The following is a 26,408-nucleotide window of genomic DNA, read 5'->3' on the forward strand; positions in this document are numbered from 1 at the left end:
CTGATAATACACACTGCTCCCGTCTCACTGATGAAACCTGCATCTCCCGTCTCTGATAATAGACGCTGCTTCCGTCTCACTGATGAGACCTGCATCTCCCGTCTCTGATAATACACACTGCTCCCACCTCACTGATGAGACCTGCATCTCCTGTCTCTGATAATACACACTGCTCCTGTCTCACTGATGAGACCTGCATCTCCTGTCTCTGATAATACACACTGCTCCCACCTCACTGATGAGACCTGCAACTCCTGTCTCTGATAATACACACTGCTCCCATCTCACTGATGAGATCTGCATCTCCCGTCTCTGATAATACACACTGCTCCCATCTCACTGATGAGATCTGCATCTCCCGTCTCTGATAATACACACTGCTTCTGTCTCACTGATGAGACCTGCATCTCCCGTCTCTGATAATACACACTGCTTCTGTCTCACTGATGAGACCTGCATCTCCTGTCTCTGATAATACACACTGCTCCCATCTCACTGATGAGACCTGTGTAGGAGAGTAGGGTCTGCAATCCCATGATCACCCAGATTTTTCGCTTTTGTTTCACTGGTTTACGACTTTCTCTGGCTGTGGGCCTGCTAATCAGACCCACAGCCTGGCTGTTCTCTTTCTAAAATTACGACATGTACCCTAGGTGCATTTACCAATTGGTACTGGGCCACCTTATCAGACCCTGTAACTCAGGGCATAGGTGTACCCCGGGCCGCCAGGGGCTGCAGCATGTATTATGCCACCCCTGGCTGGCCTCCTAAATTTGACACAACTGGCTGCGTGACAGCTGGGGCGAAGTCGTGTACACACACTTTGCTTTAGATATAGTAGCACTATATCTAACCATACAATGGACACTCGAGTTCCTATCAGTCACTCCTATGGCAGGCCTTGACAATCCTGAAGGCAGAGTGCATGGGCTCGTGTGAACTAAGCTCTGGCCCGAGCCGAGCCCGGTTGCAGCTTGCGGAATCAAGACCCAATGGCTGTTCCATGATAACGCGTACCACATCGGTAACTTCGGTGTCGCGTTATCAAGACATGTCGAGTAAGGTGTCATACGAATCGGGATGTTGCCCTCTCACCAACTCTGGCGACGAGGTTAGCATTCCGCCCTTCTAGAGGGACACGACATGTACGTAACTGTGAACCCCGGTTAAAGTTAACTAAAGCCTCAGCTCCACAAAATGGATGCTGCCACCACAGACACGAGTCTGACCTCCTGCTGCTGGGAGTCCTTCCAGCGAGGAGAGCTTGGACAAAGGGTTTCCTGTCGAGGGCAGTGTTCGCACCGTCCCAGACAGGGTTTGTGTATTCTGGGTAGGTAGGGCTTTTGCGAGAAGGTGACTGCGGAGTGGCACCCCGGTGCTCACTACGCATCTGCCGGTTAGAACCAGTTCCAGGGGCGACAGCCCTGGCCTGGGGAAAGTCCGGCAGGGGAGAGGGGTGTAACTACCCCCCTTCCTGGTCCCACCCTTAGGGCAGGACCTAGTCATGTACCCACCCCTTTCTTTAGAATAAAGGCCGGAGCGGGGACTCTTCCAAATTAGATCATCTTTGATTCAAGAACTACTTTCTACGAAAGGACATTCAAGACTCTTCTCAAGATTTCTCCCTTGTGACTAAGGAGTAGTCACCCTGCATCAGCGGGCACCACCTAAGAACTCTGCGGTTTGCTGTAAGTCCTTCCTCAAGGAATCCGACGGCCCAGCTCGACGAGAACCGGCTTCCCTGGCACCTCTGACCTCTACCCACGTCATCAGCTTAGCTGTGCTCTGTGGGTGCGACGAGACCTCGAGGGACCGGCCATCATCAAAACCTGCACGCTTTCTTAACCAGCACGACCATCGAGGTAACTCTCTGGTGAGTGCTCTGGGGTCCGAGAAGCCCCGACCCTGAGCCGCTCCAGCATCGAAGTGCAGTCTCCCAGCATCTCCACGATCTGCGTGGGGCCCTTCTGCTCGCTGCTCAGCACGTTGTCTGGTCACTAGCCGCTGGCTTGTGCCCTTCTGTGACGACATCCGGAAATCAACACTGCTGGTCTGGTTGCTCCAGACCGGCCCTTGCTTCCATCTTTTCGAGAAGCACCCCGGACCCTCCTGGTCCACTCAAGACGCCATCTTAGGCCCACCACGTGGCCCTGAGATTTGCCAAGGCTTGTTGCCCCATCCTGGGCCCAGCGACGCCGACAGCATCATCCTTCGTGGGACAGCTCGCACCTCCGCCGTGGTCGCCGACAACGCCTCCTGGTCCGTGAGACTGCCGAGCCTAGCGTCGCCCACTCACCTGGTCGAGGTGACGGCCAACCGGTGCCTTCCTGGTACCCTCTGACTACTGGCTAGTAGTACGAACTTGGTCCCCTCTGCTTTCAGGTATCATCAATCTCCGATCCAGGCTTGGATCTCTACGAACTATTCATCACTGGTCGCCGGCCAGCAACTCCTTTTCTTCCGGCTCCTGGCTCGTCAGCGAAGACCCCGACGCCTGTAAGACTTGTGCAGCCGCAGCCCTCGTGGCTAGGTAACTCGGCATTTCGGTGCCTGCATAGCCTCTTTACTCTAGGGTCCCGAGTCCCTCGCTTCCGACTTGCCTTATCGGGTCCACCCGAGACCTTAACCTTTCCGTGTCCTCGGACACTTGTTTTAATTGTGCACTTGAAGTATTTGCTAAAGAGATTTGGTTTGTGCTTAGTACCCTGTCCTCATAAAGAGTACAGGGCTGTTGTGATTCTTAATAAATATACTGTTTATTTTCATAACACTTGTGTGGTGTCCTTTCACTGGGTGTTCAAGGGGTACATGTGTGGTAAACAGCTGGCTTAACGCGCCCTCTCGAGTCTTTAGCCTTAGACTGCTCGTATCCACGCTACTAGGATAGCTGGTCTATAGGTTGACTTACAACCAAACACCATAAGGGTCGTTGGAACGATACATAGCGGTCGCTAGAATAGCGAACGTTGCATATCGGGCCAACTTCTCACATTGGTGGCAGCGGTGGGATTTGAGCTTGCTGTTGTTTTACCACACGTATCCTAAGAATATCTTGTTGAAAGATCACACAAGTACTGTTAGTACATATAACTAAAGCTTAGAATACTCTGAGTTCTACTGAACCAGCTGTTGTAGCTCCTCAAGGCTTAGCACACCTTGGCTGCAACTCTTAGCAAGGGAACAGTAGGTAAACACGTAGTGTAGGTAGGTGCATCACTTACACCACACTAGAAGCAGTATGTCGGACAAAGGAGGAAACTCTGAGTCTCCCCTTGTGTCAGTCGACCCTCCACAGGTCATCTCCTCAAGATATACTGCGCTTAACTTCCATGAGTTACGACAAGTATGTACCTCTAGGAAGATTAAGCAAGGGGCTAACCCCACCACCTCCTTTCTGATTGGTCTCCTAGAGACTTATGATGCCAGAAAGGCTGAGAAGCTTCTTAGCCATTCTAATCCAGAAGGAGACATGCCTCCCCTTGAGGGAACCAGAGACGATCCTGACCTCATCCACCTCGCAACTGAGAACGAAGATGCGGAGGACGATGAGGATGAGGATCCCTCTGGGGATGAGGCAGATAAGGGACAGGTAGAAGTCGTTAGACTAAGCAGGTCCAACTTAAGCAAACATGATAGTGGTACTGGGGCGCCCCCAGCGCTACTGTCAGGTCCGCTTAACATTGGGAATGGACGAGCCCGATCTCTGTCAAGAGACTCTGGCAGATCCCTTCAAACCAATGGCTCTCGCAACTCTTCGCAAAGAGGGATGACGTCCCCTCAGCGGAGAGTGTACGAAGCTAAGGAAAGGGCAGCTAATCTGAGGATCGAAAGGGAAGAACTTGCCCTGGCCAAAGAGAGGCTTGCCTTTGCGAGAGAGCAACAGTTAAGTGGGGTAGTCCCCACTGGTGGCAGCAATGTACCTAGCAATAGGGAAAAGAGTTTCGATACGAAACACCTTGGTAAGATAGTGCCCCCCTTTAAACAAAGGGACGACATCCACAAATGGATAACTGCTTTGGAGAGGGCCTGCACTGTGCAGGGTGTTCCCCAAAGTCAGTGGGCAGCTATCTTGTGGCTCTCCTTTGAAGGAAAAGGAAGAGACAAGCTCCTCACCACAAGGGTGGAGGACGCTAACGATTACCAAGTCTTGAAAAATACACTCGTTGAAGGGTTCGGCCTAACCACTGAGCAGTACAGGGTGCTGTTCAGGGATACCCAGAAAACGCAGTCTCAAGATTGGTCTGACTTTGTCGATTGTGCCACTAAGGCTTTTGAGGGCTGGTTGCTGGGCAGTAAGGTTACTGATTACAAAGGATTGTATAATTTGATGATGAGAGAACAAATTTTAAACAATTGTCAGAACCAGTTGTTGCATCAGCATCTTGTCGACTCGGATCTGACCTCTCCCCAAGAATTGGGAAAGAAGGCGGACAGATGGGTTCGTACGAGAGTTAAACAGAACCAGGGCCAGAATCAAGGTGGTCAGAAGAAAGCAGACCAGAAGGGTAAAGATTCTAAAGGGGAACAAAATGACCAGAAGTCTTCGACAGGTCCCCAACAACCCAAAGAGGGTGGGGGTCAGGCTCCCCAAAAGAAGAAAGAAGGCCAATCCAAAAGATGGTGCCAGTACTGTAAAAGTAAATCTCACTGGTTTAGTGAGTGCACCAAGAAAGGAGGAGGGCAGACTCCTGCCACTGCAGCCCCTAAGGCACCTGTGCCCCCTAGTACAGTCAGCAGTGGTAGTGCGCCTCCCAAGGGTTTAGTAGGGTTAACCCTGGGTTCTGAGGGGCGTGACAACTTAGTTGGCACACTCACTCAGGCTGTCCTTGTCAGTACAGGGGACGTGGACGTGTCCCCTGACGTAAGCCCCAATACTTTGGGCAAATACCGACAAACGCCTTTCATAAATGGAAAGATGGCTCAGGCCTATAGGGACACTTGTGCCAGCGTCACCATGGTGACGCCTAACTTTGTGGACCCTGGACAGATCATGCCAGGTACAGAATTCCTGGTGACCAATGCAAGCAATGTCACTACCAATCACAGTATGGCAATTGTAGCTTTCTCCTGGGGAGGGGTAACTGGCCAAAAGAAGGTTGTAGTTAGTCCAGACCTCCCAGTGGATTGTTTGTTGGGCAATGATTTGGAGTCATCACAATGGTCAGAGGTGGAGCACCGGACTCACATGGAAATGTTATGTTTGCCAGCACATGTGTTCGCTGTGACCAGGTCACAGGTCAGGAAATGCCCCACTGAACAGGTGCTGGATCCTGGAACAGCGGACCAGACACCTCCCAAGAAAAAGAGCAGTAGGGTTAAGGCTGCGCCTTCCCCCTTGCCCCAGGTCGAGGATCAAGTCTCAGAGGAGGCTGACCTACAGGAATTGAGGGAAACTGAGCCTAGGGAGTTCGAACTTGATCAAGTTGAATTCTTGGGTTCAGGGGGACCCTCAAGGGAGGACCTGGGGAAGGACCAGTTAGACTGCCCTTCTCTTGAACCCCTCAGACAGCAGGCTGCTGCTGAGGCTGCTGGGAACGCCACAGGTACCCACAAGGTATACTGGGAAGATGGACTCCTGTACACTGAGTCAAGAGACCCCAAACCTGGCATGACCAGGAGGCTGGTTGTACCCTTGTCTCAGCGTGGTTTCCTACTTACCTTGGCCCACGAGATTCCCTTAGCAGGTCACTTAGGCCAGACGAAAACGTGGGACAGGCTCGTCTCGCACTTTCACTGGCCTCATATGAACGAAGATACCAAGGAGTTTTGCCGCTCCTGTGTCACTTGCCAAGCCAGTGGTAAGTCAGGTGGCACGACAAAGGCCCCCCTTATACCAATGCCTGTGGTGGGGGTGCCCTTTGAACGGGTGGGGATCGACATCGTCGGTCCCATGGAACCACCTACAGCATCAGGGCACAAGTTTATACTGGTGGTAGTGGATCATGCCACCAGGTATCCTGAAGCTATTCCCCTTAGGACCACTACAGCACCTGTTGTGGCAAGAGCCCTAGTTGGAGTATTCTCCAGAGTGGGCTTCCCTAAGGAGGTCGTCTCCGACAGAGGTGCAAACTTTATGTCGAGCTATTTAACTGCTATGTGGAAGGAATGTGGTGTGAACTACAAGTTCACTACACCCTATCACCCACAATGCAATGGGCTTGTTGAGAGATTCAACAGGACCCTAAAAGGGATGATTCATGGACTACCAGAAAAGCTTCGGCGTAGATGGGACGTCCTGATCCCCTGCCTCTTGTTCGCCTACAGAGAAGTCCCACAGAAGGGGGTTGGCTACAGCCCTTTTGAACTTTTGTACGGACATCCTGTAAGGGGACCCCTGTGTTTGGTGAAGGAAGGATGGGAGAGACCTCTCAAAAAACCTGCAGCCAACATAGTGGACTATGTGCTTGGCCTCCGCTCGCGGATGGCTGAATACATGGAGAAGGCATCTGAAAACCTTAAGGCCAGTCAAGAACTCCAAAAAGCTTGGCATGACCAAAAGGCTGTCTTGACTGTTTACCAGCCCGGACAGAAGGTGTGGGTGTTGGAGCCAGTGGCCCCAGCAGCACTCAAGGACAAATGGTCCGGGCCCCACACCATCCTGGAGAAAAAGGGAGAGGTCACCTACCTGGTCGACCTGGGAACTCCCCGGAGCCCCCACAGGGTGCTTCATGTCAACAGGCTAAAAGCATATGTCGACAGGAAGGACATGAGTTTGCTCATGGCCCTAGATGAGGGACAGGAAGAGGAGAGTGACCCTCTCCCCGACCTGCTCACTCAGAATCCTGACGATGGATCGGTAGATGGTGTTGTCTTTTGTGGCAGCCTCTCCGAACATCAACAGAACGACTGTAAACAGGTTCTTCAGTCGTTCAGACATATGTTTTCTCTAACACCCAGTCAGACCGATTGGTGCACCCATGAGGTTGACACTGGTGACAGCTTGCCAGTTAAGAGTAAAATCTACCGGCAGCCTGATCACGTTAGAGACTGCATCAAGAGTGAAGTGCAGAAAATGTTGGAGCTGGGAGTCATTGAACCCTCGGATAGCCCGTGGGCTAGTCCCGTAGTTCTAGTGCCGAAACCTCACACCCAGGGTGGTAAGAGAGAGATGAGGTTTTGCGTAGACTACAGGGGTCTCAATGCAGTCACTAAGACTGACGCCCACCCAATACCAAGGGCAGACGAGCTTATCGATAGATTGGCTTCGGCCAACTACTTAAGTACGTTTGACCTGACAGCTGGGTATTGGCAAATCAGGTTAGCTGAGGACGCCAAGCCTAAAACCGCATTTTCAACCCCTGGTGGGCATTATCAGTTCGTGGTGATGCCCTTTGGTCTGAAAAATGCACCTGCCACCTTCCAACGGTTGGTGAATCAAGTCCTTACCGGGCTGGATGACTTCTGTGCGGCGTATCTTGACGATATTGCTGTCTTTAGCTCCACCTGGGAGGATCACCTGGTCCACCTGCGGAAAGCGTTAGAGGCTCTGCAAGCGGCAGGCCTCACTATCAAGGCCACCAAGTGCCAGATAGGGCAGACACAGGTTGTATACCTGGGCCACCTTGTAGGTGGAGGCCAGGTTCAGCCACTGGAGAGCAAGATACAGTCAATCAGGGACTGGGCTCCTCCAACCACCCAGACTCAGGTTCGAGCTTTCTTGGGCCTGACTGGTTACTATAGGAAGTTTGTCAGGAACTATGGTTCAATTGTGACACCATTAAATGAACTGACAAGTAAGAAAATGCCAAAAAAGGTTCAGTGGACAGCGAGCTGTCAAAAAGCATTCGATGACCTAAAGCAGGCCATGTGCACGGCGCCTATCCTCAAGAGTCCGGACTACTCCAAACCATTCATTGTCCAAACAGATGCTTCTGAGTTGGGTGTGGGAGCTGTTCTTTCTCAACTGAATTTTGATGGTCAAGACCAGCCCATTGCTTTTATAAGCAGAAGGCTGACCCCTAGAGAGAAGAATTGGTCAGCTATTGAGAGGGAGGCCTTTGCTGTGGTTTGGGCCCTGAAGAAGCTGAGGCCATACTTGTTTGGCACTCACTTCAAGATTCAGACCGACCATAAGCCCCTCTTGTGGCTAAATCAGATGAAGGGTGAAAACCCCAAACTGCTTAGGTGGTCCATTTCCCTACAGGGGATGGACTTTACAGTGGAACATAGACCTGGTACTGATCATGGCAATGCCGATGGGCTCTCCAGATATTTCCACTTAGAACAAGAAGACTCACCTGGTCAAGGTTAGCTTATTGTTCCGACGTTTGGGGGGGGGTCATGTAGGAGAGTAGGGTCTGCAATCCCATGATCACCCAGATTTTTCGCTTTTGTTTCACTGGTTTACGACTTTCTCTGGCTGTGGGCCTGCTAATCAGACCCACAGCCTGGCTGTTCTCTTTCTAAAATTACGACATGTACCCTAGGTGCATTTACCAATTGGTACTGGGCCACCTTATCAGACCCTGTAACTCAGGGCATAGGTGTACCCCGGGCCGCCAGGGGCTGCAGCATGTATTATGCCACCCCTGGCTGGCCTCCTAAATTTGACACAACTGGCTGCGTGACAGCTGGGGCGAAGTCGTGTACACACACTTTGCTTTAGATATAGTAGCACTATATCTAACCATACAATGGACACTCGAGTTCCTATCAGTCACTCCTATGGCAGGCCTTGACAATCCTGAAGGCAGAGTGCATGGGCTCGTGTGAACTAAGCTCTGGCCCGAGCCGAGCCCGGTTGCAGCTTGCGGAATCAAGACCCAATGGCTGTTCCATGATAACGCGTACCACATCGGTAACTTCGGTGTCGCGTTATCAAGACATGTCGAGTAAGGTGTCATACGAATCGGGATGTTGCCCTCTCACCAACTCTGGCGACGAGGTTAGCATTCCGCCCTTCTAGAGGGACACGACATGTACGTAACTGTGAACCCCGGTTAAAGTTAACTAAAGCCTCAGCTCCACAAAATGGATGCTGCCACCACAGACACGAGTCTGACCTCCTGCTGCTGGGAGTCCTTCCAGCGAGGAGAGCTTGGACAAAGGGTTTCCTGTCGAGGGCGGTGTTCGCACCGTCCCAGACAGGGTTTGTGTATTCTGGGTAGGTAGGGCTTTTGCGAGAAGGTGACTGCGGAGTGGCACCCCGGTGCTCACTACGCATCTGCCGGTTAGAACCAGTTCCAGGGGCGACAGCCCTGGCCTGGGGAAAGTCCGGCAGGGGAGAGGGGTGTAACTACCCCCCTTCCTGGTCCCACCCTTAGGGCAGGACCTAGTCATGTACCCACCCCTTTCTTTAGAATAAAGGCCGGAGCGGGGACCCTTCCAAATTAGATCATCTTTGTTTCAAGAACTACTTTCTACGAAAGGACATTCAAGACTCTTCTCAAGATTTCTCCCTTGTGACTAAGGAGTAGTCACCCTGCATCAGCGGGCACCACCTAAGAACTCTGCGGTTTGCTGTAAGTCCTTCCTCAAGGAATCCGACGGCCCAGCTCGATGAGAACCGGCTTCCCTGGCACCTCTGACCTCTACCCACGTCATCAGCTTAGCTGTGCTCTGTGGGTGCGACGAGACCTCGAGGGACCGGCCATCATCAAAACCTGCACGCTTTCTTAACCAGCACGACCATCGAGGTAACTCTCTGGTGAGTGCTCTGGGGTCCGAGAAGCCCCGACCCTGAGCCGCTCCAGCATCGAAGTGCAGTCTCCCAGCATCTCCACGATCTGCGTGGGGCCCTTCTGCTCGCTGCTCAGCACGTTGTCTGGTCACTAGCCGCTGGCTTGTGCCCTTCTGTGACGACATCCGGAAATCAACACTGCTGGTCTGGTTGCTCCAGACCGGCCCTTGCTTCCATCTTTTCGAGAAGCACCCCGGACCCTCCTGGTCCACTCAAGACGCCATCTTAGGCCCACCACGTGGCCCTGAGATTTGCCAAGGCTTGTTGCCCCATCCTGGGCCCAGCGACGCCGACAGCATCATCCTTCGTGGGACAGCTCGCACCTCCGCCGTGGTCGCCGACAACGCCTCCTGGTCCGTGAGACTGCCGAGCCTAGCGTCGCCCACTCACCTGGTCGAGGTGACGGCCAACCGGTGCCTTCCTGGTACCCTCTGACTACTGGCTAGTAGTACGAACTTGGTCCCCTCTGCTTTCAGGTATCATCAATCTCCGATCCAGGCTTGGATCTCTACGAACTATTCATCACTGGTCGCCGGCCAGCAACTCCTTTTCTTCCGGCTCCTGGCTCGTCAGCGAAGACCCCGACGCCTGTAAGACTTGTGCAGCCGCAGCCCTCGTGGCTAGGTAACTCGGCATTTCGGTGCCTGCATAGCCTCTTTACTCTAGGGTCCCGAGTCCCTCGCTTCCGACTTGCCTTATCGGGTCCACCCGAGACCTTAACCTTTCCGTGTCCTCGGACACTTGTTTTAATTGTGCACTTGAAGTATTTGCTAAAGAGATTTGGTTTGTGCTTAGTACCCTGTCCTCATAAAGAGTACAGGGCTGTTGTGATTCTTAATAAATATACTGTTTATTTTCATAACACTTGTGTGGTGTCCTTTCACTGGGTGTTCAAGGGGTACATGTGTGGTAAACAGCTGGCTTAACGCGCCCTCTCGAGTCTTTAGCCTTAGACTGCTCGTATCCACGCTACTAGGATAGCTGGTCTATAGGTTGACTTACAACCAAACACCATAAGGGTCGTTGGAACGATACATAGCGGTCGCTAGAATAGCGAACGTTGCATATCGGGCCAACTTCTCACAACCTGCATCTCTTGTCTCTGATAATACACACTGCTTCTGTCTCAGTGATGAGACCTGCATCTCCTGTCTCTGATAATACACACTGCTCCCATCTCACTGATGAGATCTGCATCTCCAGTCTCTGATAATACACACTGCTCCCATCTCACTGATGAGACCTGCATCTCCCGCCTCTGATAACACGCACTGCTTCTGTCTCACTGATGAGACCTGCATCTCCCGTCTCTGATAATACACACTGCTTCCATCTCACTGATGAGACCTGCATCTCCCGTCTCTGATAATACACACTGCTCCCGTCTCACTGATGAGACCTGCATCTCCTGTCTCTGATAATACACACTGCTCCCACCTCACTGATGAGACCTGCATCTCCAGTCTCTGATAATACATACTGCTCCCACCTCACTGATGAGACCTGCATCTCTGGTCTCTGATAATACATACTGCTCCCGTCTCACTGATGAGACCTGCATCTCCCGTCTCTGATAATACACACTGCTCCCATCTCACTGATGAGACCGGCATCTCCCGTCTCTGATAATACACACTGCTCCCATCTCACTGATGAGACCTGCATCTCCCGCCTCTGATAATACACACTGCTCCCATCTCACTGATGAGACCTGCATCTCCCGCCTCTGATAATACACACTGCTCCCATCTCACTGATGAGACCTGCATCTCCCGCCTCTGATAATACACACTGCTCCCATCTCACTGATGAGACCTGCATCTCCCGTCTCTGATAATACACACTGCTCCCATCTCACTGATGAGACCTGCATCTCCTGCCTCTGATAATACACACTGCTCCCGTCTCACTGATGAGACCTTCATCTCCCGCCTCTGATAATACACACTGCTCCCACCTCACTGATGAGACCTGCAACTCCTGTCTCTGATAATACACACTGCTCCCGTCTCACTGATGAGACCTGCATCTCCCGTCTCTGATAATACACACTGCTCCCGTCTCACTGATGAGACCTGCATCTCCCGTCTCTGATAATACACACTGCTTCTGTCTCCCTGATGAGACCTGCATCTCCCGTCTCTGATAATACACACTGCTTCTGTCTCACTGATGAGACCTGCATCTCCCGTCTCACTGATGAGACCTGCATCTCCCCCCTCTGATAATACACACTGCTCCCGTCTCACTGATGAGACCTGCATTTCCCGTCTCTGATAATACACACTGCTTCTGTCTCCCTGATGAGACCTGCATCTCCCGTATCTGATAATACACACTGCTCCCATCTCACTGATGAGACAAGCATCTCCTGTCTCTGATAATACACACTGCTCCCATCTCACTGATGAGATCTGCATCTCCCGTCTCTGATAATACACACTGCTTCTGTCTCCCTGATGAGACCTGCATCTCCCGTCTCTGATAATACACACTGCTTCTGTCTCACTGATGAGACCTGCATCTCCCCCCTCTGATAATACACACTGCTCCCGTCTCACTGATGAGACCTGCATCTCCTGTCTCTGATAATACACACTGCTCCCGTCTCACTGATGAGATCTGCATCTCCCGTCTCTGATAATACACACTGCTTCTGTCTCCCTGATGAGACCTGCATCTCCCGTCTCTGATAATACACACTGCTCCCATCTCACTGATGAGACAAGCATCTCCTGTCTCTGATAATACACACTGCTTCTGTCTCCCTGATGAGACCTGCATCTCCCGTCTCTGATAATACACACTGCTCCCATCTCACTGATGAGACCTGCATCTCCCGTCTCTGATAATACACACTGCTCCCCTCTCACTGATGAGACCTGCATCTCCAGTCTCTGATAATACACACTGCTCCCATCTCACTGATGAGATCTGCATCTCCCGTCTCTGATAATACACACTGCTTCTGTCTCACTGATGAGACCTGCATCTCCCGTCTCTGATAATACACACTGCTTCTGTCTCCCTGATGAGATCTGCATCTCCCGTCTCTGATAATACACACTGCTCCCATCTCACTGATGAGACCTGCATCTCCTGTCTCTGATAATACACACTGCTCCCATCTCACTGATGAGACCTGCATCTCCTGTCTCTGATAATACACACTGCTCCCATCTCACTGATGAGACCTGCATCTCCTGTCTCTGATAATACACACTGCTTCTGTCTCACTGATGAGACTTGCATCTCCCGCCTCAGATAATACACACTGCTCCCACCTCACTGATGAGACCTGCATCTCCTGTGTCTGATAATACACACTGCTCCCATCTCACTGATGAGATCTGCATCTCCCGTCTCTGATAATACACACTGCTTCTGTCTCCCTGATGAGACCTGCATCTCCTGTCTCTGATAATACACACTGCTCCCATCTCACTGATGAGACCTGCATCTCCTGTCTCTGATAATACACACTGCTCCCATCTCACTGATGAGACAAGCATCTCCTGTCTCTGATAATACACACTGCTTCTGTCTCCCTGATGAGACCTGCATCTCCCGTCTCTGATAATACACACTGCTTCTGTCTCACTGATGAGACCTGCATCTCCCGTCTCTGATAATACACACTGCTCCCACCTCACTGATGAGACCTGCATCTCCCGTCTCTGATAATACACACTGCTCCCCTCTCACTGATGAGACCTGCATCTCCAGTCTCTGATAATACACACTGCTCCCATCTCACTGATGAGATCTGCATCTCCCGTCTCTGATAATACACACTGCTTCTGTCTCACTGATGAGACCTGCATCTCCCGTCTCTGATAATACACACTGCTCCCATCTCACTGATGAGACCTGCATCTCCTGTCTCTGATAATACACACTGCTCCCATCTCACTGATGAGACCTGCATCTCCTGTCTCTGATAATACACACTGCTCCCGTCTCACTGATGAGACCTGCATCTCCTGTTCCTGATAATACACACTGCTTCTGTCTCACTGATGAGACCTGCATCTCCCGTCTCTGATAATACACACTGCTTCCATCTCACTGATGAGACCTGCATCTCCTGTGTCTGATAATACACACTGCTTCTGTCTCACTGATGAGACCTGCATCTCCCGCCTCTGATAATACACACTGCTTCTGTCTTCCTGATGAGACCTGCATCTCCTGTCTCTGATAATACACACTGCTTCTGTCTCACTGATGAGACCTGCATCTCCTGTCTCTGATAATACACACTGCTTCTGTCTCACTGATGAGACCTGCATCTCCTGTCTCTGATAATACACACTGCTCCCATCTCACTGATTAGACCTGCATCTCCTGTCTCTGATAATACACACTGCTTCTGTCTCACTGATGAGACCTGCATCTCCTGTCTCTGATAATACACACTGCTTCTGTCTCACTGATGAGACCTGCACCTCCTGTCTCTGATAATACACACCGCCTCCATTTCACTCATGACGCATGCTTCTACTGTCTCTTATCATGCACACTGCTCCCCAGTCACTGATTCGACTGGCTTTTCCCCTCTCTGGTAATACTCACTGCTCCCGCCCGGTGGTGATCGGCTTCTCCCATCTCTTGATGATAATCACTGCTCCAGTCTCAATGATCTCCCTTCACCTGTAATGGTACAAACTGCTCCCAAATCTCACGTTATCCTTTGATAGTACTTAACTGCTCCCTGATCGCACTGCACCCTGTAATAATACCCACTGCTCCTGGTTCACCCTTACTCTCTGATAGTGCACACGGCTCCCCGAGCGCGCCTTTGTGTCTAAGATCACACACTGTTCCGAGCCGTTCTCCAGCTCTGAGTCTTTGGTATGTTCAGTTGCTTCAGACATTCCCCGGGGTCAGACTACAGATCCCTGGTAATTCGAAATACATGTCAACAGTGTTAACGTTGCCAGACGCCTTAACAACAGTGTTTGTTTCGAAGCACGTCCACCTCATTCGAAGCAACCCAAACCTCAGCCGCTGTGCTGGAAGTCCCAGCTTGCCCACTCCCCCCAGACGCCACCGTAGCTCAGATTTCTATTCCCCCCCTGTGTGAGAGGAGGCCCAGGCGGAGCCATGGCTAACTTCTCGTTGGCCTTATCCCGTTACATTTCCCGGCATACCCCGCGACCGAGCCAGCCCTTCCTTCAGCTTCCAGAGCCCTGCGAGATGTTTTTAGGGCAACATTCCTGCTGTTTTCTGGGGCAGGGAGACCCGTTCAGTGAAAAAAATGTTCTTTCAAGTTCCTGTTCTACCTGTGGACAGAGAAAAGTTATACTGACGAGCCCCAAATCTCTATACTTCCTACCTTTATTCCACTCGCTTTGCTTCACGCTGCGATACTCATTTGACATTTCCTTCTAGACATCCACGTTGGCTTGGCCCCACTGAAAGCTCTAGAAGGTGCTGGGTAGTAATAAGAAACACTCTTCTCCTAAGGGGGGGGGGGGCCTCGACAGTGGCCACCCAAGCAGGTCCACGCGGGCTGCGTAAACACGGAGACCTGCAGGGATTCCTGAAATGGACTCATTTCAGCAGCGCCTGCAGCCACCGCCCGTCAGAGGAGCCTGGAGGGTCCTCAGAAAACACTCCAGGAAAGACTGACGCGTGTCTGCACCAAACACGGAGCAGAGATCTCATTCCTATGAGGAACAAGCATCATTGAAGAAGGAAGTAACGTCATCATCAACAGAAACAACCTTTGTCGGTGACCATGAAGAAAATCCCATCAGCAGCCCCGTCTACGACCTTCTCCTCCGCCGTCGGTGCCAGAACCGTCAACTCTTTCGATGCCGACACCACCATCGATGGCGACACCTTTGACGTGACTCGATCGCCAACAGTTTTATTGCGGTGACTTTGTCGACCAATAAAACTGACTGCAGGTCTGCCCTCCGTACACCGCACATGGAGCCCAAGGACAGTATCCGCGACCTCGCCTGGGAGACTAGGAGCGGCGGTGGCCAGTGTACGCTCTGCTCTGGACTTTGAGGTGGTTATGGATGAGGAGGAGCCGTAGAGGCCTCAGAACATCATCAGGAGATTACACCAGACAACCCAGGCGGTGGTGCACCTCCTCGTTCAATTAGAGTGCATACGTCTTTGGGGTGCCTGTAGCATCCTTACCTACCGTGCAGCAGATGATGGACAAGTTTAAAATAAACATTATTGCTCAGCACCCTATAGGACAACCTATGCCACCTGCCGTGCCTGCTCTCCCTACTCGACGCCTCTTCCAGCTCCTCCTCTGCCATCTACACCTCGTTGGCCTCCGACGCCTCCCCCAGTTCCAAAGAAACCATCTCTCAGAATAGACCACAAACCCCTCGTCCCATCAACTCCTAGGGGCATGGGAGAGGGGGTGTCACCCGGCTCCGTGTCTTCAGATGGGGTGATGAAGTAGATGAGCTTCCACCAGGGGATGACGGAGGTAATGATGATGGGGAGGCTACTTCATACCCAGGGAGACTGATCACCCACCCAACCGACCGCCCTCAGATGATACCGCCCGCTTCCATGCTCTGATGAAGACCAGCTAGGAAGTTCACTTTACCAATGCCCTTGGTAGGACTTCAATGCTTCCTTCATGACTTCAAGGAAGCCTGTAAAATCCATTTCTATACTGTATTATGACCGGCCGGAAGGGTCGAAACTGATGAAAATGACAACAACAGTCCCAGTGGCAGTACCACAACTGGAGAAGAGGTTTAGGGCCCCAGATTCTGCCCCAGCCTCTCTTACCCGCCATCCGAAGCTGGGTCCAGTTATAACACCAGGAGTCCAACGTAGAACCAAGAACACGGTCACACCATCGTCTGCCCCGCCTGCCAAAGACGTCAGACAAACGGGGCATTGTAGCCGTTGAATTAGTCAATAACCAGTAAGGGTTGGTAATACTTGAGCATGGTATGATGCACAGATGTTGCTTTACATCTCACCCTTCCTTTACCTCATCTTAGAACAAAAAGAAGCCGCTGAGGCAGTTTTCAAAGAAGAAGAAATAACTTTGACACGCATCATGGATACAGCAACGGCCATGTAGATCGCAGGCTTCCATCAGCCAGTGGCGGCTGCTCTCGGGAGGCAGGGGTGGCTCGGATTCCAAGCCTTCCATCCAGAGGTGCAATCGGAGATCCATGGCTTGGCATTTGCTGCCCTCACCCTGTTTGGGAAACGTGGATAAGACAGGCTCTGATACATCAAAACCACTAGCACCGCTGCAATGCTGCCTCCCCAGCTCAGCCACTTTCCGTGGCTCACCCAGATCCCAGGTCCACAGGGGAGGATTGCGTCAAAATGGAGGTTAAGGATGACCATACTACCCTGATCGTGATCAAGGGTACACCGCAACTTCGACTACAGCCCGGGATATGGAGGATCCTCAGGACAGGCTCCATCAAACCAGAAGAGAGTTTGACTCTCTGCAGCTGACTGCCCACCCCTTTCCATCTCCACCCCTTTCCATCTCCACCCCTTTCCATCTCCACCCCTTTCCATCTCCATCCCCTTTTGGCCCCACTTGGGAGTCTGTAACATCGGACCATTAGGTTTGGCAGTTGACATGCTTTGGAGTTTGTACAAAGACCATTTACCTGCCCACCTAAAAAAGAACATCGCCTCCACTAGAGGGAGGAGAAACAGGAAATTCTCCACCTCCTCCTTAAAGCAGGGATTTTATCCCCGCAATGTCTTGTTATGATAGAAAACGGGACAATGCAGACCGATTCTGGACCTCAGCAAGTGAGCCAGTTTCTGAAGAAGCAGTCTTTCCAGATGGTTCCCCTTCAGGATGTCCTGATGATCCTGGGAGTAGGCTACTTGACATCCCTTTACCTTCAAGACGCGTATTTCCATATTTCTATCCACCAAAATCACAGGAGGTACCTCTCTTTTCAGTAGCAGGGCAGCACTCCCAATTCAAGGCGATCCCATCCGGCCTTAAATCAGCACCTCGGATTTCCACCAAGTGCCTATCACCAGTTGCTGTCGTCCTCAGGTGACTGGATTGCTAAGTATACCCATATTTGGACGAGTGACTCGTCAAGGCTCCATCGAAAAAAGAAATCGAGGCCTGCATCAGCCGCCATCAGAGTTTCGGTCTCACTCTCAACAGAGCGAACTCTTCTTTTCAGCCCACACAAAATTCAATTCCTGGTAGCGATGCTCGATACACAGGAGAGGGAGGGCATTTCCATCACTGGAAAGAGTGATAAAGCTTCAGCAATAGCAAAAAACCGATCTACTGGACAGGGACGGTCAGACCGTACAAGTCTCTACTGGTCCTAATGTCATCCTGCATAGACCTCCTGCCCGTTTACAGGCTTCAAATGAGACCTGCCCAATAAGAACTGGACGCCCAGTGGAAACAAATCAGCGGCTCATAGGACGACACAGTCCTTGTCGCAAGACCATTGAAACCAGTTCTATTGTAGAGGACATTCCCTGCAAGCCTTAGACAGGGCTCCCTGTCCAGTCTGTATCCGACAGAGCAGTGCTAACAACGAATGCAGCCATGCACGCCTGGGGCGCTCGCCTACAAGATCTGGCGACCAGAGGCCTCTGGTTAGACATAGAAAAGATGTTTACCGTCTCCGTATTAGCCTTAAGACTGGGCTTACAGGCTTTCCTACCAAGACTAGGCCAAGCAGTCCTCATCAGACAGACAATACATACACATCTATGTTTTACATAGCCACGCAAGGGGAAGGCAACCCCAGACTCTCTTGGGAGAGGCTCAGCTGCTATGGGACCGAGCTCTTTCTCTCAAAGTCGACATTGCTGTCGAACGCCTCCCAGGTGGATGGTCCCAGTCAACAGCCTCCGACTGAAGCGAGTGGAACTTCACCAGGAGAAGGTAGAGTACATCTCATGAAAATGGGTTGAGCCCGCGATCAGTCTGTTTGCCATTCAGAGCGAAATGAAATGCATGTTCTTTGCCAGAGGTTTGGCAACCTGGGACCATGGGCAATGCCCTTTGAATCAGATAGTCCAGCATCTTTGCTCATGCCTGTCTTCTGTTTCCCCTGGTCCCCTAGGCTTTGAGGAAGGCGAAGATAGATCACTGTGCTCTTATCCTCGTTGCTAAGGCGCTGCAGTATTGGCACAGCGAACGACTGCAACTGTCTGCACATCCGGCAATACCACAGGATCCTCTCCAGATACCATGGAGAGCTTCTCCATCGTGACCCCAAGTCGCTGAACCTGGCAGCATGGTACCTGCTCACCTAGTTGTTTGGCCACTTGGATTTACCAACAGAATGTAGGACATCTTACATAACAGCTATTGCAAGGAGACAAATTTGCATGGAGTGGAAGTCAGCGTCTCCTCCTAGATTTGCAGTATGCCTGAAGTATATAATGGAAGTATGTAAAATGGATCTGGCTGGCCGCAGTGAGAACACTGAGAATGTCTGGTCTAAATTGATGGTCTGGATAAATAGGTGAGCGGTCCTGTGATTATGCCAGAGGTTGTGTCGGTCCTGTCCTCCACCAGGCCTAGGGTGCCTAAAATAGGCCTGGAGGAGTAGGATAAGGAAAGCAGCCTACCTCTGGGACATCTCTGTCTGCTATGTAAATGTAAATGTAAATGTAAGGTGTTTTGTAGCGCGCTCAATTACTACCGGAGTATCCTGGCGCGAATGACCGCTGGGGAACCCGTCCTGGCTTTCCCTGTGAGATGGTCCCATGCTGGGTATCTCCAAGGTGAAGCCAGGCATTCCCGGCGTCTGTGGGGGGCCGTTGTAGCGATGAGGCAAGCTTAATGCCCAGAGTTACCGAGTGTGATCACTGCCCAAAGTGGGCACCGAGGCGAGAATTATCAGTCCGCTGACCCTGGTCCTCGACCCTGCCGCGTCGGGAATCGAACCCTGGTCCCGGGCCGTTCTCAGCCTCCGGGTCTGCCGCCTCTAACCAGTGAGCCACACCTCGCTACAGCTACTGCTACAGCTACTGTTATGATACTGTTTCCATGGCGGACTCGAAAAACAACAGTATAAGAGGCAACAGTGAGACCCATCTAGAGCATACATATTCTGGTGGCATATATGAGGACAAAAAAAAAAAAAAAAAAGAATGTAGGACATCGTAGCGCAAGCACGAGCTCCGTCAACTATAAAGACATACAACGGCAAATAGAAGCATTTCGGTGTTTAGGGTTGGACCGTATATATAGTTACCTAATACTCACATACTTGTATCTTTGTGAATCCATCTGGGGGCAACATGAAGATTTAGAAAAACTGAGGTCACCTCAACTACTTTGTTCTCCCAGACAATCATAAAACAATCTATTAGGAACTCTCAAGTGTATCCATCTACACAATGCCCTCTGGTGTCATGGGAGCTTAATACTGTCCTGAGCGAATGCTGCCTCCCTTCAAACCAATCTACAAAGACATCTAAAGCTCATGTCTTGAAAACAGCTCTTCCCCTAGCACTTAAGTCAGCAAGGATGGCAGGAGAGATGCAAGCATTCACTGTCAAGGAACCTTTTGTCCAATGTGCAAGAGACCATGTTATCCTAAGGAACATCCCTACATTGATACCCACGATTCCTTCTGTCTTTCACTGAATGAACCGGTCATATTATGGTCATTCTTTCCAAACCAATAACGTCAGCGGAAAGATCATTGCGTTCCTTCGATGTTTGTAGACGCACCAAGTTCTACATCAACAAAGCAAAGACCAACTCTGAAGCGCCGCTTCCAGTCCAAACATGATCGCACGTCTCTGAGACACACGGATTGCTCTTGATTGGTTAGAAAAGATCTGAGCAGCTTCCAAGCAGTGCTGGACACCCCACATGCGGTCAGGCTGTGAAGCACCGTATCCAAGCCCCAAGAGATCCAGCAGGATCAGGGGGGCCCTGTTCCCGTGATCCAGCCTTGCCCTGATCTCCTTGGCGGCTTTGATGAGGGTGGTTTCAGTGCTGTGCACTGACAGGAAACCAAACTGAGTGGCGCATGAAGAGAATTGTTTTAACTATGTTCCATCAGTCGTGATTTCAAAAGCTTGTCTTCGCCGCAAGGGGAAGGCCAGTCAGTAGGTTCTGATGAGTTCAGCAAAGTATTTTTTGGGGGGGGGGGGGGGGGGGGGCTTCCATTGGGAAGCAAAAACACATGCATGTGAGTCTATGAAAGATCCAGTGCTGGAAAAGAAATGAGTTACTTATCGGTAACTCCAACTCTCCAGCCTTGGGAACTTTCATAGATTCACACGCAACCCTCCCTCTTTCCTGCTCAGAAGCTCACTCGTTGCAAACTCTTTTCACACTTGTGCTTCAAAAGCGAACCTATAGTGGCCCCTTGGGGGAGTAGGAGAGCTGGCCCTTCACCTCATTGGCTGGAGTTTGGGATGCTTCAAATTGAGGTGAATGGGCCACTAAATAAACACTGTTGTTGAGGCCTGTGACCATTATAACACACTTTACTGCTATTTAAGATTACCGGGGATTCCCAGCCTGGGGACAGGGAATGATTGAATTGTGCAAATATGTAAAAGATTCCAGCACTGAATAACAGGAGTTACAGGTAAGTTACTGATTTCCTACAATGCTCAGTCCTCCCGCCTTGCACTTCTCACTTTGGTGGTCCCAGGCCCCAGTTCTCTTTTTTTCAAGCACATTCTCCGTCTGTGGTTCTGCAATATTGGGCACTTCCTGCATTTCCTTCTGACTCTTGAAGCCTGGAAGGGGAAGTGGCTTTAGCCAGTCTGTCTTTTGCACTGTGTGACCTTGCTCTGTATTTTATCATTTTCCCTCTTTAGATCGCTAAGTCCCTGTTCTGAAGGTAAGACCAAGAGTGCTGACTTCTTTCCTCCTCTCCTGCCTTTCTGGGGATACTAAATCCTGTAACTCGCCCTCCTTCACTCTACTTACTAAAGTCTCAGGCACGGTCACACGAGCCGAACTCACTGTTTTTCTTTCACGTTAGTCTTGACTAACCCAGATGTGCATGAAGTTCTAACATGGTGACCCATGGTCACACTAACTATAGAGACAGATGTTGTCCTGTTGTCTTGTACTGAGCCAGTCTGCCATATTTTGCCTTGCACTTAACATCTCCATCGTTATGGATTTTGGCCACTTAGCATGTATGTTGATTGGGCAGTAGAATGTTCTGGAACCTTCCTTTGTGGTCTCAGCCAATGAAATAAAAAGGCAAACCCTGGAATTCCAGCAGCTACAAAGTGAGTGAGTGAGACCTTTGTATTCCTGACCATCAGTGGGCATCTTCTAATTATTCCAAGAATTAAACCCTGTGCACACCGAAGACCGAACAGGGTGGAGCCAGCACTGAGGTGAACCCTGGTGCTGGGGATTTAATAAGAACAGAATTGCCAGTATTAACACATATTCACAAACTCACTCCAGTTCGTGACCACACAACTGAATAACTGTAATAACTATTTACTTGAATAATTAACAAAATAATAATAATGTACAGCACAAACATAGTAAAAAAAAAACCATGAACGTGCATAATCAGTGTGATTCATATAAGACAAATAAATGAAGAAATGTATACAAAACACAATAAGACACTCAAAGAATTGTTGTGCCCAGGTTCTGACTTTTTTGTTAATTGCTCATTCAGAAGTTGTATCTTTTATTACATAGCATTAAACACATTATCAACACTGAGCTCCAGTAAAAATTATTTTAAATGCACTTGTTGGGTTAAACCACTGATGATGTGTTTCGAACCCTTTTCTCTTTTTGGGTTCTCCTCAGGACTCTGAACATTCAAGCACTCTTATACTCGGACTAATTCACACATGCCAACTTTCATGGCAGGACCAGACGTTGTCTGGGGTACCTACACCTACAAATGACCCTGAATTTCTCTTTTTTCACTGGATTATTTTTTATCTTCTTTGAAAAATCTACAAGGAAAGAAGAACTATCCTCAATGTCCCTGTAATCAACTTTGACAGTCTTTCTGTCAAACAACTCTTAATAGTCCCGCTGTACCGTGTAGCTGGCTTGAATTTAGAGTGGCCCAGCCTTACTGATTATGGGCCCAGCCCTGTAAAGTTTGTGCAGGGGATTTGATAAGAGCATCTCTGTGACCTCGCAGCGTCCGTACAATGGTTTCTGAACCCCAAGTTGGAACCAGCAGTGTCTGGTTCACTGAAGGGATGCCCCCAGCCAGGCAGAACTACCGCTCCCGGCAAGGGCAGGTGATTACACTCGCTGTATAACCCGTACTCACCCTTTGGTAGCTTGGAATTGAGCAGTCATTCTCACTACAGAGGCAATGTGTAAAGCAAAGGCTCACCAGTCACTGACGATAAATGTACTGAGCGTCACAAAAGAGACTTCACACTGGATGTATGTACAAACGTTTATATTCAACACCCATGTTCAATCATCATTGACAGAGAGAACCCTTATGGTGTGCACAATATCAAGAGTATGTGCATACCCAAAACAGAGAACACTTTTGTTGTAGGTAAGACACCAAACAAAGAGCAGTTGATCAAGTTAAGCTTTATTTTAATAAAAAGTTCATAGGGAGACACTTTGGTAGACGAGTGGGGTGTGGTACGGTAGAACCATAGCATGGACCGAACAGCTATCTGAACATTGCACTTCCCAGCCAGCCCCACTGCACACAGTTGTTTAGAACCCTATTCATGCGTTCCACAAGACTGTTCATTTCTGGGTGATAGAGAGAACTTCTAGAATGAGATCCCCCCCCCTTCCCGCAAAAAACTTTCAAATTCTTAGCGGACAAATTGCACACCAATATCAGATACAATGGTGGAGGGAAAACCCCTCACGCAGAAAAATGTTTTAGAAAATCAATAACTATTTTCTAGTTAGGTTCACCAATGAAATGTACTTCCGGTCATTTTGAATAATAATCAATGGCAACAATTGCAAACCTTGATGAGACTGGGAGCACATTAAAAGGACCAACAAGATAAATGCCAATCTTCTCCCAAGGCGTTGCAGGTAGCTCAATTGGTTGAGGAGGATGAGTTCTTAAATTATATCTTTTCTCAGCATTGGAACATACCACACACTCTCCAACAGCACGTCAAATTCTGGTCCATTTGAGGCCACCAACCATATTCACGTAACCTTCTTTTGGTTAGTGTTTTGCCCAAATGCCCCTCATGAGCACCCATGACCAACCTTGCTCTCAACACTTCTGGAGGAACCAATCTGTCGCCACGCACCAACAAACCCTCCTTCACAGAAAGCTCCATCAGAGACCTTCACAAATGTTTGTAAATAGTAAGGTGCATTGTTCTCTCTTGGCCAACCATTCTTAACACAGTTAACAACTTGGCAGAGCAAGACATCTTTAGACAGTTCATCTTTCCATTCCCCCTCATTCACAGCACACGTCATTCAAAACCAAGCTGGCAACAAAACAATCGTCTTCATCAACATTGCCAACTTCCTCAATAGGAAACCTTGAAAAGTAATCGGCCCTACCATTTTTGTTACCAGGAATATATGAAACTTCAAAATCGTACTGAAGCAACTTAGTGGAGAAACGAGCAATCCTAGGGGTGTGTTCTTTGAGCTCATCCCCAGAGAGAATAGAGACAAGGGGACTATGATCTGTACGTAATTGGAAATGTTTGCCCCAAATGTAGGGATTGAACTTCCTGACCGCCCACCAGCACGCTAAAAATTCCCTTTCAATCACAGCAAAGTTCATCTCGGGCCCACGCAACACCTTGGATGCATAACCCAACGTGTGTTCAGTTCCATTAATACACTGAGTAAGAATAACACCAAGACCGAGACGACTAGCGCCTACAGTGATAGTGCACATTGCATTGGGATCAAAGGGCCAGATGCATCAAGCGAAATGCGCTCGCAAAAGGGCCAGATTCTCAGAATCTGGCCCTTTGCGAGTGCAATTTTTGCATTTGGGATGCATCATCCCAAATGCAAAAATCGCAAATAGAGAATTCGCTAAATTGCGATCTTTTGCATTTAAGGAATCTCAAATTGAGATTCCTTAAATGCAATGCATGAAAGTATCAAAAATAGCGAATTCGCTAATAGGGCACGCAAATTACCACGAAGTACAACTTCATGGTAATTTGCAAAAACTATGAAAAATGCACTTTTGTGCATTTTTCAAAGTTTCATGTTGTGCACACACATGCCCTAAGGGCATGTGTGTGCGCAACATATGTGCACAGATCACATTCAGGGGTGTAACAGGGTGTCCTTTGGACACCCCTGCACCCTTGAACTCGCAATCTCAATTTGCGAATCGCTAATTGCGATTCGCAAATTGAGATTGTCTTCCCATTCATTCCTATGGGCCTCTAGGCCCATAGGAATGAATGTGGAGGTATTCATTAATTGCGACTCGCAATTTGCGAGTCGCAATTAAGGAATTCTAAGGAATCGCTATTTTTATAGTTATTGCTTGATGCATTCCATTTTGCTATTCCTTATTAGCGATTCCTTATTTTTCGCTAATAAGGAATCGCAAAATGGATGCTTGATGCATCTGGCCCAAAGGGTTTAAGGATCTTGGGACTGACTAATTGTACTTTGATCCATTCAAACACCTTTTGACAGCGGTCATCCCAAACAAAGCCACACTCTTTTTCAACATGTTTGTTAAAGGTTGTACTCTTGCAGTCTAATCAGGCACACACCGTGAGTACAATTTACAGAGCCTAACACGTGATTTCAGGCCAACCTTAGCCTTAGGAGAAGGACTATCAAATGGTTTTGATTAGACCGGGCCTGGGTTCTACACCATGTTTCAAAAGCACATGGCCTAAGTATTCCACCTTCTGTACCTTAAATACACACTTTTCCTTCTTTAAAACAACACCTCTTTCTTGGCAAGACGTCCAGGACACGGTAGAGGGAATCATCATGGGATTCACTCGACTCACCATAAATCAAGACATCATCTTGAAAGACGACAACACCTTTTTTCCCCTGAGCATAGAAGACATAATCCTCTGAAACACTGCCGCTGAGGCCGGACCAAAGGGCATACGGCAGTATTGAAAAGAACCAATGGGCGACACAAATGCAGTAAGATACCTAGAAGCGGGATCCAAAACCACCAAGTGGTAAGCTGATTCTAAATCTTGCTTGCTGAACCACTTAGAACCACTGATCATAGACAACATGTTAGAGATTTATGGCGGGGATGAGATACTATCCAAATGTTCTTATTGTGGCTGTGCAAGTCCACGCAAACCCTAAGTTCACAATTTTTCTTCTATGCAACCACAAGAGGAGAAAGCCGAAGAGAAGATTCCATCGGCTCCATAATCCCTTTCTGACACAAACCCTGAAGTTCCTGCTCCAATTGATTTCTAACACTAAAAGGAAGATTCCTAAGCCTGTGCTTGATTGGTATGGTATCGTCTTTAAACCTAATGAGATGTATGAAGCCCTTAATCTCACCTAGACCCACACCAAAAACAGAGGGATGCTGTTCAAACAAATTTAAATTAAAGTCATCAAAACGAACAATAGATACCTGATCCTTGGTCCCAGGTCTGAGCACCATTTTGAACAGCCCTTGGTGAAACCATCCAAGAATGGACAAAGCTTTAATCGCAACATAGACTTTCCCATGAATTTCTCTGCCCCTGAATACAAGAATGTCTTCAAAATATCCAGCTAGTTCAATCCTCCTTCCTTCGTACGAAACTGGGGACCTATCAGGACGTTCCAAAGGTCGTGAGCCCCAAACCT

The 26,408-nt window shown here is 49.5% G+C and overlaps 1 protein-coding gene across 9 annotated transcripts in view; it reads left to right on the forward strand.

Moving 5' to 3' along the window:
• The window catches only part of RALGAPA1 (Ral GTPase activating protein catalytic subunit alpha 1), a 775,068-nt gene that overhangs the window by 713,718 nt on the left and 34,942 nt on the right, over nucleotides 1-26,408 (forward strand). Inside the window, exon 41 of one of the 9 annotated variants that reach the window (XM_086936924.1) lies at nucleotides 21,473-21,495. The exons of the other annotated variants lie outside the window; for them this stretch is intronic. Within the exon in view, the coding sequence (XP_086793050.1) occupies nucleotides 21,473-21,480 (8 nt within the window). The 3' untranslated portion in view covers nucleotides 21,481-21,495. The remainder of the gene's footprint in view (nucleotides 1-21,472; nucleotides 21,496-26,408) is intronic. 9 annotated transcript variants of the gene reach the window in all.

Source organism: Lissotriton vulgaris, chromosome 9 (assembly GCF_964263255.1).
Source record: "Lissotriton vulgaris chromosome 9, aLisVul1.2, whole genome shotgun sequence".
Classification (NCBI taxonomy): Eukaryota; Metazoa; Chordata; class Amphibia; order Caudata; family Salamandridae; genus Lissotriton; species Lissotriton vulgaris.